This window comes from Diospyros lotus, chromosome 2, assembly GCF_014633365.1.
Source record: "Diospyros lotus cultivar Yz01 chromosome 2, ASM1463336v1, whole genome shotgun sequence".
Lineage (NCBI taxonomy): Eukaryota > Viridiplantae > Streptophyta > Magnoliopsida > Ericales > Ebenaceae > Diospyros > Diospyros lotus.
In genome coordinates this window covers 385,384-404,687 of record NC_068339.1, presented here as the reverse complement: position 1 = coordinate 404,687, position 19,304 = coordinate 385,384, and the positions used below count along the sequence as shown (strand labels likewise).

General features: G+C 38.8%; 3 protein-coding genes across 9 annotated transcripts in view; 1 reads left to right on the top strand and 2 right to left on the bottom strand.

Annotated features, from left to right (window-relative positions):
* LOC127794264 (E3 ubiquitin-protein ligase RING1-like) overlaps nucleotides 1–19,304 on the top strand; it is a 45,107-nt gene that overhangs the window by 18,697 nt on the left and 7,106 nt on the right. For 4 of the 7 annotated variants that reach the window (XM_052325219.1, XM_052325220.1, XM_052325216.1 and 1 more), the window contains exon 2: nucleotides 196–629. In XM_052325219.1, coding sequence (XP_052181179.1) covers nucleotides 550–629 — 80 coding nt within the window. In that variant the 5' untranslated portion in view covers nucleotides 196–549. Of the gene's footprint in view, nucleotides 1–195; nucleotides 630–19,304 lie in introns of those variants that run through there. The other 3 variants (XR_008021589.1, XR_008021588.1, XM_052325221.1) reach the window with 1 other exon arrangement.
* LOC127794262 (dolichyl-diphosphooligosaccharide--protein glycosyltransferase subunit STT3B) lies at nucleotides 1,528–8,743 on the bottom strand. Its single transcript, XM_052325214.1, has 6 exons — nucleotides 7,553–8,743; nucleotides 5,714–6,250; nucleotides 4,932–5,386; nucleotides 4,007–4,129; nucleotides 2,983–3,042; nucleotides 1,528–1,988 (listed from the first exon to the last, which is right to left on the bottom strand). Exons 1-6 carry the CDS (start codon nucleotides 8,483–8,485, stop codon nucleotides 1,859–1,861), a joined length of 2,238 nt encoding a protein of 745 aa, XP_052181174.1. The 5' UTR covers nucleotides 8,486–8,743; the 3' UTR covers nucleotides 1,528–1,858.
* Nucleotides 9,265–19,077, bottom strand: LOC127794261 (plastid division protein CDP1, chloroplastic). The gene is made up of 12 exons (XM_052325213.1): nucleotides 18,317–19,077; nucleotides 15,964–16,077; nucleotides 15,683–15,820; nucleotides 14,304–14,408; nucleotides 14,088–14,210; nucleotides 13,301–13,669; nucleotides 12,981–13,076; nucleotides 12,777–12,896; nucleotides 11,820–11,885; nucleotides 10,947–11,732; nucleotides 10,059–10,249; nucleotides 9,265–9,755 (listed from the first exon to the last, which is right to left on the bottom strand). Exons 1-12 carry the CDS (start codon nucleotides 18,677–18,679, stop codon nucleotides 9,674–9,676), a joined length of 2,553 nt encoding a protein of 850 aa, XP_052181173.1. The 5' UTR covers nucleotides 18,680–19,077; the 3' UTR covers nucleotides 9,265–9,673.

Below are 19,304 nucleotides of genomic sequence, written 5' to 3'. Positions count from 1 at the left end.
AAGAATTGAAGATGTTGCTTCGTCCTACTTGTCACTCAAGGTGCTCTTTTAACTTCTTAATATTTAGTACTGTGCGGAAAGATATCTTTTCCATAATTGATCCCTAACTATATTGACCTGCTAGCTGAATGTCACTTGGCATATAAGGATACAGTTGCCTTGGCATTTGACCTCTTATCATTTTCTTTTAATCAGTGTGTGCTGGTGCCTCATCTCCTTGTGTGACTGCTGATTCGGAATGCTATTTTCCAGTGTTACACTGGTGCCTCATCAAGTGTTGGTTTCTTATACTCAAAAGTTATAACGATCATCTGCTCAAATTCTGGTGGCAGTGAAGAATTGGAGCAAATCTGTGACCATCCGGAACATGAAGAAGTCTGCTATACATTTTAGTGCTAGGTCCAATTTTATTGTTTGGTGATAATTATAACAATAGTTGTTAATGTTCAGTGGCTGAATTCATTGTAATACTAAAGTTTCATGGTGAATTCATGTGCCTCATTAGGTTTCTTATTCTGTACAATCATATCTTGACCATACTTGCGTCTTATGGATGTCTCTTTGCTCCCTTTTCTTTTTAGAGTCAAGTCATGTTGGAATGAGCAGAATCATGTTGCTGTTACTTTCAGGTATATTTGAACTGCATTAAGAGCACGACTATTTTAGCATGTGACGCCCTTCTGTTCATTGCCAAGGGAAGGGTAGTCTCGCTCTCTCGCCTCTTTCGATTCATATCTTGCTAATGTTTCACTGCCTTTCCCCACGATGTAAGTGGGGGAAAGGAGCATTTTGCTTAGGATGTAGCGTTAGCAAAGATGATCATGCCAATCAAGCGAAGTGTCATAAAGGAAGGTGGTGAAGTTACATTTTGTTTACTGATTTATATGTACTCTTGTCCTTCCTTCCCCTTGGTACTAGGAAACCTGAAAATTGGATTGATTTTTCTAGAGGCCAACAGCCACGGACTTGAAATTTTCTGCTTCTCCATACCATTCCATTCTACCACTGTTAAGAATGCATAATGTCCAAACCGACATTAAGTTGCTGATGGCCCAAAAAAGAAAAAAGAACGATTCATTTTGGGTGGAGCTATCATGCCACATCATTCCAATCTTTACCTTGATGAACAAGGCAAATTTTGCCAAATGTTATACACATCGTTCACCAGAGATCATGTTCATCTAATAAAGCCACTCCAATGCCATATCTTTAAAGAACATCATGCCCCCGGAAACTCCTTTTATCAAGGATCCCAACCAACCCACATCAATATCTATTTCATGCCCATACTTATTATAACCTATATACATATATATAAAACCCAGACTTCAACGTGTAGCTGTATAACATCATGGAAAGACAACTAGAAGAGCCAATCACACATGGGAAGTGTAATTACGACAAGCAGGCACTTTTATTTCAGCCAACTAGAGGCCTTGGTCTCTCATGGTTCATGGTGAACCAGTCTTAAGATAAACACATTACATAGTCCTATGAGTATTTAGCACGGTAAACGGGCGAAAGAGCTCCAAAAAAGTAGACAATGTAAAATAAATAAACTTTAGAGCCTACATAACCAAAACTTCAGTCAGTTACATTATGCAAAGCACCAAAGGATCGAAACAACTACTTGATAAATAAAGCACTATGGAAACTCCAACCAGAAAAAAAAAAAAAAAAAAAAAAAAGGTCAACTCGTACAACCCTGTCTGCTACAGACTCAAAGCTCAAACGCAAAAATATTGCACTCTCTAAATGTACGCAGTACTCAAGCCTCCAGTGTTCATTTACTATGTTCGTCATCCCGCACAGAAAGAGGAATGGGACAGGGGTTGATATCTGTGCCATATTATGTCAATTACCACCTATTATTGGGTGGTTTGACTTTGTAAATCCGCACTATCCAGTTACTTGTTGTAAATGCCTCTTCTAAGTGTTCAAGTTTCACATCTTTGTTTCCTATTTCAACCCCCCTTGCTCGATCATACCTGTTATAAATTTGAAAGAAAAAAGATGAAATGTCAAACGTGAAGATTTTCATAATGCATCCAAGGGAAATAAATCTGGCGGTGGCATCTTGAAACAGGATAAAATACGAAGTGGAAATTACACAACGTAGGCTGAGGCTTTGATTATAATGGTTACCCTAACTGTTTCAGACACTTTGCAACAAAACCTTGATCTACCTAACAAGGCAATGAACTTGCTAATGAAAAATGCTGTTGAGACGAGAGAAAATATAATGATGTCAACACTACTCTCCATGTGTTGGTATATTCAGAATATTTTCTTCTCATTCAAATACAAGTGCAAAAGATCATATGTATTTGCCTCTTAAGGACTGTCACCCAATAAATAGAAACCTAAAATAGCATAGACATTTGTCCAGGAAAGGATGGTTACCCAAACAAACCAAACAAAGCCAAGAGGCATCATTGCAATTTCAGAAATCTTAATCCACCCCCGAACTGTTAGAAATCTCATGCTGTAATATCCAAATCATAATTAAATAAAACGTAAATTTGAAAGTTTGTCCTAGAAATTTAAACACTAGGCAACAACCAATGATATTGAAAGGAGTACCAACTCTTGAGTCAAAAATCCACCCACGAGGACAAATAAGTCCGGTGTTTCAAGAGTAAAACAAATATAAAAAACCAGACATAAATGTAGGACCAGGACTTGGAATTCTACTAGCTTAAGTCAAAATGTTGTCACTTCTCTTGTTCTTATTAGCATCAGGAAAATCATGGTAAAACAAATGGCAGGCAGATTTTCCATAGAAGTTAACAGATTTTTCAGGTTTTTTATTTATTTATGATTTTAAGCTCCTCCAATGGAAGATGTATGTTTAAATTGGTAAAAATATTTTATGAGCATTAGTTGCAAATTCAGAGAAGCACAAATAAATGCATTTGAATTTCTTGTCTACAAGAACACATGAATCACGTGTAGACACTAGAAGGTTAAATGTAAACTTACCCAGGAGGTTTGCCATATTCGGTAGTCAGCTCTCCAAACCGGTAATAGGACAGCTTGTACCTAATTACAGAAATAGATAAGATAATAAACTTTTTCTGCTCTAAATGCACATATAATAAATAGCACAATCAGATAAACAAACACATGTATATACTAAAAGGCAAGATTTTAGTTGAAGTTCAAGTCCAAATCTATCTGTGCTGTCCTTTTATCCGTGAAATATGTTTGGGAATGGAACATTTACAATAATCAGGCACAAAATCAACATGAGCATCATAAAATCAAGATTAATAGTGATAAAAGAAACAATATAAATGCTCCACAAGACAGTTTTACTCGTCTCAACAATGCAGACAGAATAGTGAACACTGAATTTAAAGGATTCAATGATCCTTTAGGGAGCAGAAAGGAAATTCAAGGTTCTCCATCTTGAATAGGGAAGGCATTAGCACCAAGGTTCTCCACCTTTTTGCTGATGATACCACTATTTTCTGCAAGACCAGGTACATGTTCTAGAACTTTCATTGGATTATTTATCTTCTGTTTGGAAAGGAGTGATGTTGCTTCCAGGAAAAGACAGTGTTTGCTGATTGGTAAAAGGGTCACCCTTATTGAGAGCACTCTTTCTAGCATCCCAATGTACTTAAATGTCCATAACATAAAAGGGAAGAAAAGCAGAGAGAGAGAGAGAGCACAGACAAAGGAGTCAAAGGCTCTGAGTCATGATTCACTCATTATCAATGATGACCAACAAGAAGAAGAGTCAGTATTAGGAGAAGACGAGCATTGCCATTCTATGCAACTATTCAAGATCTCTTGCTTTCATTTAGCTACTGTGTAGTTCGCTAAATTAAATGTGAGAAATTATTTTCCAAATGATAGAATTGGATAAATGTATGTACATAGATGCTAATACCTGTTTGAACAAATTACTTGCAAGATGTTTGATCAATATCACACATGTTGAAAATCAATAATAAATGCTATAGCAAACCACAGCTTACTAATACAAGCAGCAACTTACATTAGACAGTTCAGCATCTTTGGAGCTGCCCCTTTGTCAACGCGATACTCTCCATTGACAAGGTAATCAGGTTCCTTGATGACAGGAAATACTCCACCTCCAATTCTCACCATCCACAAAAATCTAGCACAGAATAAGTAGTTTTAGTTTATGACAAAGCAGAGGTTAAGACCACTCCTGCTAAGTAGAAGGATGCACACAGAAAATAAACACAATTCAGAAGACAAAATTTTATGCAAAATACAACTATATCTAAGTGTTGCCAAGAATGTTCTCTCTCTCTATTAAGGGGGAGGATAGACAAAAATAAACTGCCCAAATCATTACAAAAATTGTACATTTGCAGCGACACAGACTTACTGCCACAAATTCTACACTCTCAAGTGATCCAATTGCAAAAGAAAAACATAAGATGATCCAGTAACCAGAAACTGTATAATGATGTTATGATCTCAGATAATTGAACAGCTTACACACAAAATAGCTATAGATCCTCTTGGATCTTATTTGCAAAACTTCATAATTCAACACACAGATAGGCATTAGTATTTGGTCAACTCATGAGAAAAAACATATAAATAAATAGTAAGTAATAAATGTTTGGCCTACACTACAGCATGCTTAGTCAAGAGCACAAGTTACACTATTTGTTGATAAATGTTCAAGCATCATTTACATGCTTTAATGACAAGGGACAAATGGATGAATGGCGAACACTTATCATATTGATTAATTGGAATAGCTTTAGCATCTAGATATTATGACTTCACCAAATAAATTTAAATTTTCGTGTAAAATGAAAAGAGAAAAATAAGTATATTTACTGTTTCAATTGTTACCATCAAAAGACCTACTTCAAACACAGCATATCATATCAACGAGTAGAAGTGATTTTTTTTGCCACACAAATAAGAAAATTTCTTACTTGTTAATATCGTCAGATGAATAACCAGTAACACCACCAAATACAACTAAAACATAGTCAACATCCAGTGATCTCATTATCTCATATGCTTCATGCTCATAAGATGACATTGCCCGTCCAACAGTGGCAATGTGTGTATTATTCCAGGTGTTGTTGTCTACAATAACGGTTCTGTTCCCCATGGCAGTGATCTGGTATCCATAATCCCACCATGACATGATCTTAGCATCTGGAGGAGTATTTTGCCGTAGCCAGAAGTATGCTTCACGGTAATCATCAAAAATGACCCTGTTACCATATGCACCTCTTGCAGATAAGACAATAGAGGGAGATGAATATGCCTCCGATGTAACCCAGGTGCAATGTATAGCATATCGACTGAGCAAGTAAAAAGCACCAAGAAGCAATACAATAGCCCCATTTCTTTGGAAGGGCATAGATTGATCAAGTGAAGCCTGTTCATGCAGTAAACGTCAGAAAAGCTTTGGTATTCACGTACATAACCGCCAAAAGCATACTTCATGAAAGTTTTCTGGAAAGGATGACAAAGAATTTTAACAAAATTGAAAGGAGATATACCCAGCACTGGGCATATAACTAAAGCTACTAGGCATCATTATCAAATCATCTTCAGAATTAGTTGTTGGTAGTGAGCATCAAAATCTGAAAAACAAATCTAAGATACTCATGTACTAAAACTCTTATCAAAACCAGTGCAACCATTAAATTACATGATACATAGTTCATATGAAAACAAGACTGCAACATAACTTCAGCCTCACCTTAGAAGAGGACTTTGCACCAGATGTTCCTTTTCCAGTACTAGAGTGTGGAACCTTGCTCTTTGCTCTGATCAACTGAGTTAGATTCTTTATGGTGGCAGAAACTGCAATAGCACTAATAAGGCATACTGCAGGAGTGGCAACAAGAATTAATCGAACCATGACCCCAGCAAAATACATGCTTGTGAGACCATACATTACTATGAATATAGTGGCATCTGACAACCGCTTGAAGCAAAAATATAGACCAGCTGGGAAAAGGAAAAGTAAAATATGGAAATCAAACATGAAAGACGACCATGCTGTTGGCTGATGCTCAGAGACGGATGCAATTATGGGAATGTGATCCTTTGCATAGGTCGGATCTAGTAGAGAGTAAAATCGACCAGTCCATGGAGAAATATATCCAGATGCCATGCCAACTCCCAGAGCTACAGCACCCACACCAATTGCAGTGGTCACAGTAATCCTCAAGAAGGCTTGAAATAACTTTGGATCATTCAGTTGGTGCTTGACCCACTCCAAGAAGTAAAACACCTGCACAAATATGCAAGTTAGCAAGAAAGACAGTAGCACACGTGTCTCATCAGTGGAAATTGACTTTCTGCGAAGAAAAATAGAAACAATAAATAAGCATCTCACCTATCAAAAAAGATATCACAAGACCTAAATTTTATCCACTTGTAGATGAAGCTTTAATTATCAATTATATTTGTTCACCACCATCTCATATAACTGTTTCATATAAAGATGGTGTTTGAACTAAATATCATCATTTCCTCAAAAGACAATTGTGTCAAGAGGGGCATCCACCATAAAATTTTGCCACATTGTTCCTTTCTATGGATTTGTATTGTCAATGTAACTTTTAGAAATCAATTGACATTATGAATGCCATGCCAAGAACCCTAATTTAGTTAGCGATAAGGTGCACTTGATGATGATGATGCAGATGAAGCTTCAATAGCAATTGGGTCTAGAGGTAAGTGTCAGCATTATGTTTATGCGTACACATATAATGATATTAGCCCAAATATTAATTATATGGCCTTGGCCATCAACTAGAGGTTAGTTGAAATATAAACTACTTAGGTTAAAAGCTGCAGTGCCATTAAATAAAACAGTGAACAAGATATCTGGCATGGGCCAAACAGGTTTCCTTTTCTCTATAATGACCAGGAATAGCTTAAAGGCATAAAATGAGGTGGACACGACATAACATTAATAAAGTGTACAAATGATTCAAGAATGATTATCCTTTTAAGTTTAACAATCAAATTAAAAAATAATACCATAAATAGATTGCAAACACTGAGAGACTTAAGCAAGGTATTGTAGAAGGGACATCAAGCAGTTAGTCATAGGTGGATATTATTAAGTGGACAACCTCTTAGATAATATGAATCTCTCTTACTTGGCCCAGAATGCTTACAAATTTGCCAACTTTATTATCTTTAAAAGTAGAAATGAATTATTATAAAGGGTTGGGCCTAGTGACAAAAAAAACTAAAATAACCTCCTCTCTAGCCAAGGTTCAAACCTTCTTCTAGTGAGCCTATCTAAAGATTTATGTGTGTTTACATGGGGTTTGATAGTGGTCTATTGCACATGTCCGATGAGTTCAATCAGTGCACAATGATTGGGGGAAAAAACAAAAGTAGAACTCAATTTGCGTAGACAGAAACCTATTAACATCAAGGTGTAGATGCTTGCTCTTGCATTTCTTGAGGTATAAAATCATCACACAGGGTATCCGAATAAATGGTAGGAATAGACGAATGGGCATAAAATAGTATCTACAGACTAAATGAATCGACAAGCAATGACATGAACCAATACCTGCAGCAAGAAAAACACGCCCATTGCAGCCATATGCTCCCCAGACTGCACGTGCTGAAAGCCAACAAATCGAATCTGCATTGCCAGCAACATTCCCAACACATACATGCAATTATAAGCAACGTATAGCCTCATGGAGTACCTCCCAGTGATCAAGAGAACCAATACATAGAGTGGAATCAGATTAATAATGAAAACATAACCACCCCAAGCCGAAACCATATAGAAGTACCCAAAAGCAGAAGCTAAAGCCCAAGCGAGCGAACCGGTATTCACAGCCTTAACAAACAGATAGAAAGTGAGCAACAAAGCGAAAATGGCGACACCCTCGTTGTCATACGAACCGGCGACGGACCTCGAGATGTAACCAGGGCAAATAGCAATTAACGCGGCGGCGACAAGTCCGGCGCCGGAGTCCCAGAGCTCTTTGCCGAAGAAGTAGGCGACCAAAGTAGTGTTGGAGGCGAAGAAAGGAGCGGTCAATACACAGACCTCGCGAATGTGGACAAAGAAGCGGAGGAAGCGGAGAGCCCAGTAAATGAGAGCGGCGGTGACCATAAGGCCCGGGTAGAGAGTGCCGCCGATGATACGGCCTAAAGGGTACCAGCTCTCGGAATCGAACCAGTTCCAGAACTCGTAGAAGCCCTTCTGTGTGAGGAAGAGAGTGGTGCGGTAATTGAAGTAAGGATCGAACTCGTGGATCATGCTCTCGTAACGGAGGACACTGAAAAGTCGAGTGATGAATGCCAAAACGTATACCAGGCATAGGATGGTGACTCGAATGAGGAGTTCCTGCTGTTTTGTCTTCAGCTTTAGGGTTTTAAGAGAGAACAGAGTGTTAGACGATAGCAGATCTAGCTTCAATCCGCCTTGGACGGCAGTCGAAGCCGCCGATTTCGTGCCGCCGTTCGCAGCCTCGACTTTACCCGCCATCTCTGTTGGACAAAATCGATTGGTTGACAGATGTACTGATTAACAGACTCAGAAAGAGGTGGAAAATCCTAGAGTTGGAGTAGATTTCCCATGAATGCGAATCGGATTGGAATCAGAATTGTGTATTCGAGATTCTTGAAAGATCCAAGATGCAGGAAACAAAACAAGACGAAGTAAGCGGTGTTCAACTAGGGATACGGAACTGCTTCAGAGAGAGGGAAAGAGAGAGAGAGAGAGCGAGCTGGAATGAGATTGAGAATGTGGCTGGCTGGCTTGGCTGACTCATTTTTAAATGGGCCGGCCCCCACGAACCAGAGAGATCAGGCCGCCTCTTATTTCTTATGGGCTTCGTTGATGATGGACCCATACATTTTCAATTTCACCTTCCCAAATAAGACACTCCTCTTTAAGCCCAAAATCTACAAAGCCCAACAGAGAAGTAGGACTAGGCCGCTCTTTAACATTCCTTTAATACAATAATAATATAAATAAATAGTCGTGAAAATTATTTCTGGAAAAATCTTTTTTCTTTAGTCCTGGCAATAATTGGCCAGATCAATCAGAAAAGCTTCTTGGAAACAGGGACCGAGGCCCAGCCATGTTAAGAGTCGAGAATGAATATATCCCACCAGTTACTGCTTCTGTTCATGTTACCATTTTCACTGCTAAGTCAGGCATCATTTACAGTTTTCCTGTGATTGTTTTAACCGTGAAACCACAGCAGGGGACTGATATAAATCAAGATTCAAGTCTTTGACCAAAGCCTCAAGAGGCTCAACTCAAAAAGTAAAATAGTTATAGATTTCATTCCCATGACATTCTGGGAAGCAAATACGTTTCTTCTGCAGGTGCAGGGTAATAGTTGGTAAGGCACTCAATTTTGGCTTCCCTGCCAAGCAGCAACAACCTAAAACACAACCATAAACTACAGTACTGTCACATGCGTGGAAGGCTTTGTCTGCCAAGTTTATTGCATCGAACAACGCCACTCACCACATGGAGAACTAGAACCCAAGAAAATTACACGTCTGGAAAAAAAAAATAATCAAATAATTGAAACAAAAAAGACTCCCTACCAACAAATAGGATCTAGCCCTAGTTTTGTTAGTTAGCATTTACAAGTAACCTCTGACAATAGACTGAAACAGCTTCATCTGGGTTCTAGCAATTTCCTTCGACTGCACGGAATTACGTGGTCTGGATATCACCTTCACAGAACCTCCACGAATCATCGTCTTGCCGTTTCAGAAAGTAATGAATTCTATATGTGCTGCAATGAATAAGTCCAAGATTCAGAACTAAGAATAAAGAAAGGTCAGGATAGAACAGGTAATGCTCTGGTTGGGCTTGAGCACAATCCACTGGCTTTGCGTTTTCTTGTTCAATGCCAGCCAAGTCCATCACTTGCTCTAAAGCTATTATTGAGCTAGGATAGGGAGTGCGAGGAGATTACTGATGTATGGGTACGCAAAAAAGGAAGAAGAAAATTTGGTTTTACACAAAAGACTGGCTCTACTAGAGCAACCTTATCATCATGCCAAGGCCTGCCCAAGTCCATTTTTATTATGGTTACCTGTAATAATTTGGATTCTTCGGCTGAGATTCATCCACCAGTTCAGCTGCTTCCTCCAGAAGAGCCTCTATTTCAGCCATCTCTGCTCCAATCGCATCTGATAAGATCTCCGCCCTTACAACAGACAATTTCAGCAAAACAAATCTCCAAAAGCAGGACCTAGCTTTCGCCGCATCAGCCAAAGCATGCCACTATCAACCAGACACAGTGAAGAGAAAAATGTCACCTCAAGCATTTACATAGGAACTTACAGAGTAGAAACTTAGAGATGCAAAAAGAACAATGACAGGATCACTATCCAACTCAACACCCTCTAGAAGAGGCAAGCATCAAGGTTACAATCTTTTAAGGACCTCAAAAAATATTTGAACCTGGCTTTTCTTTTCTTTTTTTTTTCAACCAAGTAACTTGGCCGTCAGTTTCTATCCATTTAACTATTTCAATAATTCAATTGTGTTGTTTCCCCGACAAATTTCCACCTTCTTAATAAACTTTCAATAGGACTTCAGCTATTATTTAAGTTGCTTCTATATCAAGCAAGAAGCTAGCAAATCAGAAATGGATGCCAAAGCTTGTCTTGTAACACACCAGGACAATGTAATACAATACTCAATGAGTAACCTACTCATTTGACTAGATTAACTAATCTTGCACTAAATTAGCTAATTTGTTTGAATTATTTTCAGGATCATGCCAACATCGGCAGATCATCCACCAAGTTGGGACAGTGATTACAAAATGAAACTGATTTCATTTTGCTCAAACTTTACTACAAAATGGCTGGGAATCAGACATCTATATGCAAAATTCATATGCAATCATGGTTGTCTTCCCTTCTTTTGGTTGGGGAAGTGGAAGTGAAATGAATGAGATCCAGGAACAGTTTACCTGAACAAGCATTGGCCCGTCAAGAACCTGAAAGAGACTGTGAACCTGATGGCTTGGCCCAAGAGCTTCAGCTTTGATGGCTTGCCATTGCTTGACAAGTGATTCAGCCTCTTCAACAGGCATTGGTTTCTTGTACACTACTGTCACAGAAGATGAAAGTTTAGCAGTACGGCATGAACTCTGCAAATTGGCAGCATTTTGGTAGTTGCCAAGACGGACCCTAAACACAGACAGTAGCTTCTTGAGTCTGTAGGCAATACTATTTCCCATCATACAAGCAGATGCCAAACTTTGATCTAGAGAAGAATCCTTGGTACAGACATGAGAACTTGTGTATATGCCTGTTTTTCCTGAAGGCAATCTAGTTGGACTTTTCATCTTCCACAACTGAAACGCAGATAGCTTAAGGGCCGCAAACAGAACACATCCCAGTGCCATCACAAAGGTTATCTTTCCAACCACATATAGGTTCAACCAGTTTTGCCAAATTTTATCACGGTGCATACCTATACTTCTTTTCAACTGAACAGATGGGATGCTACCATTGCTTTCATTGTTATTCTTGCCAGCTATTAATGTGTCTTGCAAATTGGCTGGAGCTAACTGCTTTACTGCTAGCCCAATATGCCGAGTAGAGTTTGTATGTGAAAGGGGATCCTCCAAAGCCCTTTGATCTGATACAAGGGCAGGGGAAATAGGTCTCTGGCTTATACTAGGGATCGTCTGTGGAGATCCCCTAATCTGCCTGCTAGTGCAGCCTCTTTTTTCGCCACTGAAAAAATTGAACTGCAGGAAACAAATACAGTTCTAACTCACTTTCCCTATAAAAAAACAGGTATTATTTATTTTTTTAGGCAGTCAATGTAAACTTACCAAAGACGGAGAACAGTCCCGTGTGTCAGGAAACAGGCCAAGGACATTATCCATCAGCCACTTTTCCTGGTCAATGCCAAAAACTGTGAGGAAATAAATGCTTGACAAGTTCACACTTTGATGTTGATGTGTGTGTGTGTGGTGAGTTGGTATCAAATGGAACACAGACCACAAAACCATCACTGTGTAGGCAATTAACAAAAAAATAGCCCAACAATTTACTTTAATCAATTGTAGAAGAGAAAGAACTAATACACATAAATTTAATTGGGGGCATCATTAGAATTTGTACTTGTCTGATAACCCTTTGGAATGCATGCAACTGAAGACTGAACAAGGTCCTCAGACAACAGGCAATTTCCCAAGCACACCTCTGGTGCTAAGGCAGGCACAAAAATGAACATGCCATCCAGGGAAAACTTGATTTCTCCCTAATTGGGCATATAAACAACTAAAAGAGCCTATTTGAGAGAAGCACACACACTGATGTGCACGAGGTAATTCAATCTAACCTTGTGAGCTACCTCCATAAAGAAAGTTTTCTGGTGAAGTTGGTCGACAGATAATGTAAACAATGTTGATTTAATATGACACAACAACAATCACAAACCTCAATCCCACTAGGTAGGGTCAGCTACATGAATTCTAGAGACCCAACCATCTCTATCCAAGGTCATATCTTTTGTAAGTCTATTATATGACATGCCATACTTAAGGGTTTGCCACCAAGTTTTATTTGATCTTCATCCTCCTCTTTTGCTACAAATTCTTCCATTTCATCCACTCCCCTCATAGGCCTGTCTATCATTTTTCTTCCAGACCATCTTTATCATGACTCTCACATCTTATCTCCAATAGGCACCACTCCTACATTATTACATATGTTTGGTCCTTATTTTTTATTTTCTTGTATATATGTTTGTCTCTGAATCTTCACTTCTAACTAAAAAGACATACCAGTGATTGCTTTGTGCTAGAGGCACCTTTAATGTCCTTCCCTGATTCTGAATTTCCTAAAGTAGGATCAGAATTTAATTCAAGTTGCTGAAGCCTTTCCACAGCCTCTGATTCATCAGCCTGGGTAATAAAAATCAATTTTCCTCAGTGTCTCAACTGGAGAAAAATAAATGACAAACAAAGCAAGGGAAAAAAATATACTACCTGCCCAAGAAGAAACAAGCAAAAAGCCTCCTCAAACTTTAAATCAACACCTTCTGAGGCTATTAAACATTCACAAATTGTTCTTGCTTTGTTAATCTACATTGTACAAGGCTAGGATTAAATCAGTAGTAGACATAAAAATATTTCAGTATGTATGTTTGTATAAACACACAGCACCCCTGCTATTGCTCAATTGTTCAAATTGTTTTTTCTAAACAAACTAACAGATTTAGAACAATTTCCACCAGATAAAGCTTGGTTCATCTTCCAACATGTTTATCAATCAAAGAAAAAAATTATGCAGTGACAAAAGCAATTACCAGATCCATTTGCTTGCTTGAAAATCCAAGAGCAATATGTGCCATCATTGCCATGAAGAAACAGTTAAAATCAATTACAACTCTTTGATTCTGTGATTCAAGGGATTTCTTATTCTTTCTTGTAACAGCCAAACTATCCCAAGGAAGGAGATTAACTATTTCTGCAGCAATGAGCTTATTAAGTGCTTGACTCAAGAAGCATGGCCAATCTTGAACCTGGCATTGTGCTTCCACATCCAGGCCCTGTCTAAGCAGTTCACGCAGAGCTGCAATAGCTCTTATTCTTCGCTCAGCATTTTCAGGTGTCAAGGGCATGCCCAATAATTCCAATGTGCATGCAGGTGCAAGCTCTTCCAATGATTCTTCTATCTAGTAGCATCAGCCAAGCAAATTTACCATCAGCAGCAAGTAACATATACTCTTAACAAAGGTAACAAGCATGGTATTGAACCCATAAATACACAAGTGCTCAAAAACATCTAAATGTGGCATGTTGAAGCATAAGTGCAGGAGTGTTTCAAGCAAAATAAAGAGTATCTCAACCATCTGACATACTAATACTTAGTTGATCAATATGATCCATATTTATTTCTTAACCTTCAGTATTGCTCGAATCAGAAAACTGAGAGAGAATCATGTAGTGATAATGATAACTCAATGCCACTTGACTATTAGTAAGACATATATTCTTACTTATCAACAACAAGAAGACAGTTACGCAGAGCATCTAAGCAAACCTTGAAGAAATATACTGGAAAGGAAAGCTCAAGCACTAAAAAAGAATCACCTGGGATAACAATTTCATCTTCCCAAGAGATATTTTGCTCCTAAGCAGACACTGAGCACGAGCAAGAGCTTCAAAGCCTTGGGAAATATTGTTCTTCTCAAAACTAACTGTTGCAATTCCACACTTCAAGAAAGCACCTATATAAGAAAAGGAAGTATAACATAACTGCTAGAAATGAAATGATACAAAGTCCTAACCTTTTATGCTATGCCTTACCTCTGCTAATGCCATGGACAGAAGCACATCGTGAATATAAGGTTTGGCATCTGGATGCTGGAGGGCTGCTCGGCCAATATCAAGCACAAGTTCCTCCTCTCCAACCTAAATTAGAATAAACAAAACCTATTAATACCCATAGTCCAAACAAAGAGCTGCTTCATAATTGGGATGAACCAAAAAAAAAAAAAAAAAGGAAGAAAGAAAAAACATCACAGGGCTTAATACAGAGCACCCAACAGATTTCTAGCATTTATACATGCCACCCAAAAGAGTTAGTAAATTAACAACCATGCAAAAGGTGATAAAATGACAGTTACACCCTTCTAAAAATATTACTAAAACAATAGTGTCACCCAATGAGTCAAATCTTATAACTCAGTCAATCTCAATATGTGGCAGAAGCACCATCTTCACACCTCTCCAATCACCCACATCACCATCCCATGTGCGACACCTCTATGATCACCCCAAGGTATCTTCCTCCACACCTGCCCAAGCAGTGAGCATTATGCCACACTCTCCTCCCTACCCAACTCTCTTAGCCACAAACCCAAATGCTGCATACCATCCTCTCCATCCCCTTCCCAACCTGAGCATATCCACACTCTCTCTCTCAAGAGACCCCGTAATCAACAACCCCCCAACAACCATCTTACATATATACTACAGAAATACAAGTATATGATCTATGCATCTCTTTGAACTACAATCTTGAAAGATTCCAATAAATACACAATTGACTTCTTGAAGAAAATGATTGGTAGACCTGAACCAATTGAGCTGAGGAGGTTGGTTGATTTCAAGTGGGATTGGTATGAGTGGTCCATGGCAATGGTGGGTTTGGCAATGCCAAGGAATAATCAATGGTGATTAGGGCAGGCCGAAGATAAAAAATAAAAAAAGCATGAGGGGGCATTGGTTGAATCAGAGGAGGGGGGCAGGAAGGGAGCAATGGTGATCGCATTGATGTGTTTAGGTTGAAGAATAGGTGGTAATTAGTACTATGTACTTAAATTGTCAATGTCAATATAGTACTTTTAGTCTCCTTAAGGACATCTTAGTTCAGTTTAAATATACTTTTCCAAATTCCTTTGGTTGGGGAAGAGGTGAGGAGGTGGGGGACTTGGATATCAGCTGCTAAACAAATCTTAGGGAGGGTAAGCAGTTTACAAAACTTCTTGGAGTGCAGTACATCAAAAACCTCTGGGGAGGTGGACGCATTATATATTACAATAAAGAGAAAGAGACAGGGGACTATCTTAACAATAATAAGAGAAACAATTGGAGAAATAAAAGAAAGGCCACAATTCACAGATTAAGCCCTAGTCTCAATGGAATTTTCCTAAACTAATAGAAATGCTGACATGAAATTGTACCTCTTGAAGAAGGCAAAGAGCCCCAGGCAACCAAGCCCAAGGGATACAAAGAGTAGATTTAGGTGGGACCTTCTCCTTTAAATTACCAGCATATTCAGGTTCGAAAAGAAGCTTATCCCTCACATCCATTAACAGATTCTGTAGTAAATGAAATAAAAAAATCAAATAAAATAAGAAAAGTGTTACAACATTAATTAGAAAAAAGAAACACTGCCCGCTACACATCCAGATAACATATATATCAGAACAAGCTGACTTCCACAGAATTTTTCATTCACTACCTGACAAGAAACAACAGCGTCCATGGTGTAACCTTCTTCAATCTCTGCATTTTTCAGCTCCATCACAGACTTAACAATCTCATCCTTCTCTGCTCGGTCCCGAACACCAATAATCTGAAAGTTCAAATAAATAAAAAGTGAATGTTTGCTTTTTGTTCTTTTTTTTCCCCACAAATTCTAGAAACAAATAGAAAAAGACCAAATTCCATGAGGAGGAAACAAGAAAGGAAGAAAAGAAAACACATAAGGGGAGTAGAAACCAGAGCAAGCACACCAGCGCAAACATTCAAAACATACAGTCACACAGTTCATGCAGCATCCACTTCTGACTAGACTATAATGTTTTTGCCCTATAATTAACTACTGAACACAGTTATAATTACAGATTTCTTAACCATGTGAAAGTGAAAGAAACAATGTATGGCAGTATGATAACTGTCACTTATGACCACAATTTCTATGTTACAATAGGAAAGTAACATTTGATACTATATCTTGTAGAAATAATAATAAATGGAAAAATGTCATTTCAATGTTATCTAATACAAAAATTTAACACCTACGGATGGCATATGCTGCACAACCAGCATTTTCAATAGAAGTGAAAGGTTTTGTTTACAGAAAAGAGAAAAAGACTAAAATGCTCTATATTTTCCATTAATATTGCAGGGAATGACAAGCGATGACAAGTTAACAAGACTCAGACAACAATTTCTTTTAATGCAAAACTGATGTTAGCAGAATGGGATACCATTCTTGCACACATAAATCACAAACATTCATCATGATGAACAAATAAAGATATTTCTTTTATGTGGATAAGTAAATGAAATATGGAATAACCAATGTGAAGAAAGAAAAAAAGCATATACAAGTAACATCATAATGAAAACAACCCACCTACTGAAATTATTAAGGCCAGGGGGAGGGGGAGGGGGAGGGGAGAGGGGGGGGGGGGGGGGGGGGGGGGTTGTACTAGTAACATTATAATGAAATGGCATCTAGTAGATCAAAGAGTCAAATAATAAAAGGTAGTCATTCCAATGATCTAAAGACTGACAATCTATTTAGGGAAGCCTCTGTCACAGGGATACAAGCAGCAAATACTAGAACACTGGTTGAGAATATTACCACCAAAGAGGCCTTACCTATTGAAATAGCTAGCAACCTTAAAATGGAGCATCTTGTGCATCCGTAAATTTTACTTAAGAATAGACTGATAAAGAGTGTCTAGATATAAAAATTCAAGCACTTACAAAGAAAACAAGGAAAAGAATTTGGATTTAGAGAAGTTGCAGTAAAGGCAGCCAAAGTAATAGGAACTAGACCTAACACGATTCCAAAGAGAAAAATAGAATGCATACCTAATATTTTAACACAAAATTCTATAGCTCTTGCCTAGATTTACACTTTAGTAAGCTTATGCCAATATTTTTTGCAAACAACCAAAAAAAAAAAAGGTAAAAGACTTAATGTAAAACACTGTCAGTAATCAAAAAATTTTCTATGAGCTTAGGTTCAACCCTCATGGTCAGTAGCTCTTCATATGTTTGGCATACAATTGGAAGAGGGGCTAGATAGGTGAGAGTGTGGAAGGTATGCATCCTTGAGCCAATAGGGAATTGTTAGATTTTTTTAGTGAGTTGGGAGAGAGCTTGTTTTTGCAAGTCAGGGAGACAGTTGCACATCAGGAGGTTAGAGACTCCAACGGAGCTCTGTTATGCAGACAATCTGTGGAAGAGGATCATAATGGGTTAGTATGGTTGCTTGGAATGGGGTCAGTAGTTCCCTACCTAGAGAAAAATCTGTGGAAGAGGTATGGGTTAGTGTTGTTTCTTGGATGGGGGACACTACAGGGACAGAAGTCATCACATTTTCAGACCAGTTCTTGTTTAATTATTCAATTCAGGGTTCGCCCAAACTTAAAAAAGTTGGAGAGGTTGTAGATTTTAAAGCAAGGTTTTCCCTAGCCTTTTCTAGTTGACTAAATCCAAGGAAATGGTGGTTGGAGATCGCTTCTCATTACTCCTGGTGGGATCTTCTTGTCTCCTCATTTTAGGTGCAACTTCAAGACTAAGAAGTTGACTCCATGACAACTCTTCTAACTTGCAATATGATATCCAAATGGGAGGACAAGTGGGCTTGTCGTCCTTCAAGAAGAGCAAATTTCTCTGGCCATTCACTTGTGGTGCTCGTAGCTACAATTATAGCAAGCAAACAAGTCTCCTGGTACCTAAGCAGACGGGATGCATTAAATCTCTCATTTAGCACAGATCAAACAACTGGAGAGGTGCTCTCAATCCAGGCATGTACATAACATATTTGTGTCATAAGAATTTAGGAAGAGCTAAACCTGGTAGCAAGTGACGGGAATTACAACGGTCCGCTTTGTCAGAGTATCACCGTCGTTCTTGCTGTTAGTGGTGGTGGTCGTCGTTGTATCGACAATGCGCAGGTCAGTAGCGTTGAGCCTAGAGTGGACCACAGCCAATGAGCCTCTCCTCCTCCTCCTCCTCCTCGGCAAGGGCGGTAACCCTGTCGGAACCCTAGAAGCAATTTGATGGCGGGCCCCCTTATTGCTGCTGTTTTTTCCCGGAAATGACGATATTGCTTCTGACGAATTTGGGAGAAACACGGAGACCTGGCGGTGGTTTCGGCGGATACAATTGGAAGAGACACTAGTGGGCAACAACTGAGCAACAACAGACGCCATCATGCCTGCATATAGATTCGTGTACAGGCATACGCATACGCATTACCCTACACAAGGATCCAGACGTGCACTCTCCATTTCATCGGAATCGGTAACCCTTGGCGTTCCATGGATCGAAAATGCAGTAGTCAATCTTGAACGGAAATAGAAAAAGGCTTAATAATACTAACCAATCTCTCGCATTGTCGTTCTTAGGGTTTCGAATTCCGTAGTTCCTTGGGAAAACAATTCATTCCTCAAACCCCTAGCAGATGAACAAAAACAGGGGAGAATTGGTCAACAAACTATTACTACCACTACCACTACTACAACTACTACTACTACAACTCAACGTAGATCGGAAAATGTAAGTATTTGGGACAGTCCGTCCGTCCGTCCGTCCTAGTACTGGAATGGAACACTCACAGGGGCCATTTGGCATAGAACCGTTGCCTTTACCTTTTTTCTTTTTTCTTTTTTACTTTAATTTCAGTTAACACCCCTCGGGGTTTGAAAAATATACATATACCCCTTCTTTTAGCGACTCCGCGTGAAATCCCCTACTTTTATCTGCCTCCGGTTTATCGCCAGCAACTTTTAAAAAATCTGTTTAATAGCTTCTGTTTGCTGTTTGGTAGATTTTTTGCTT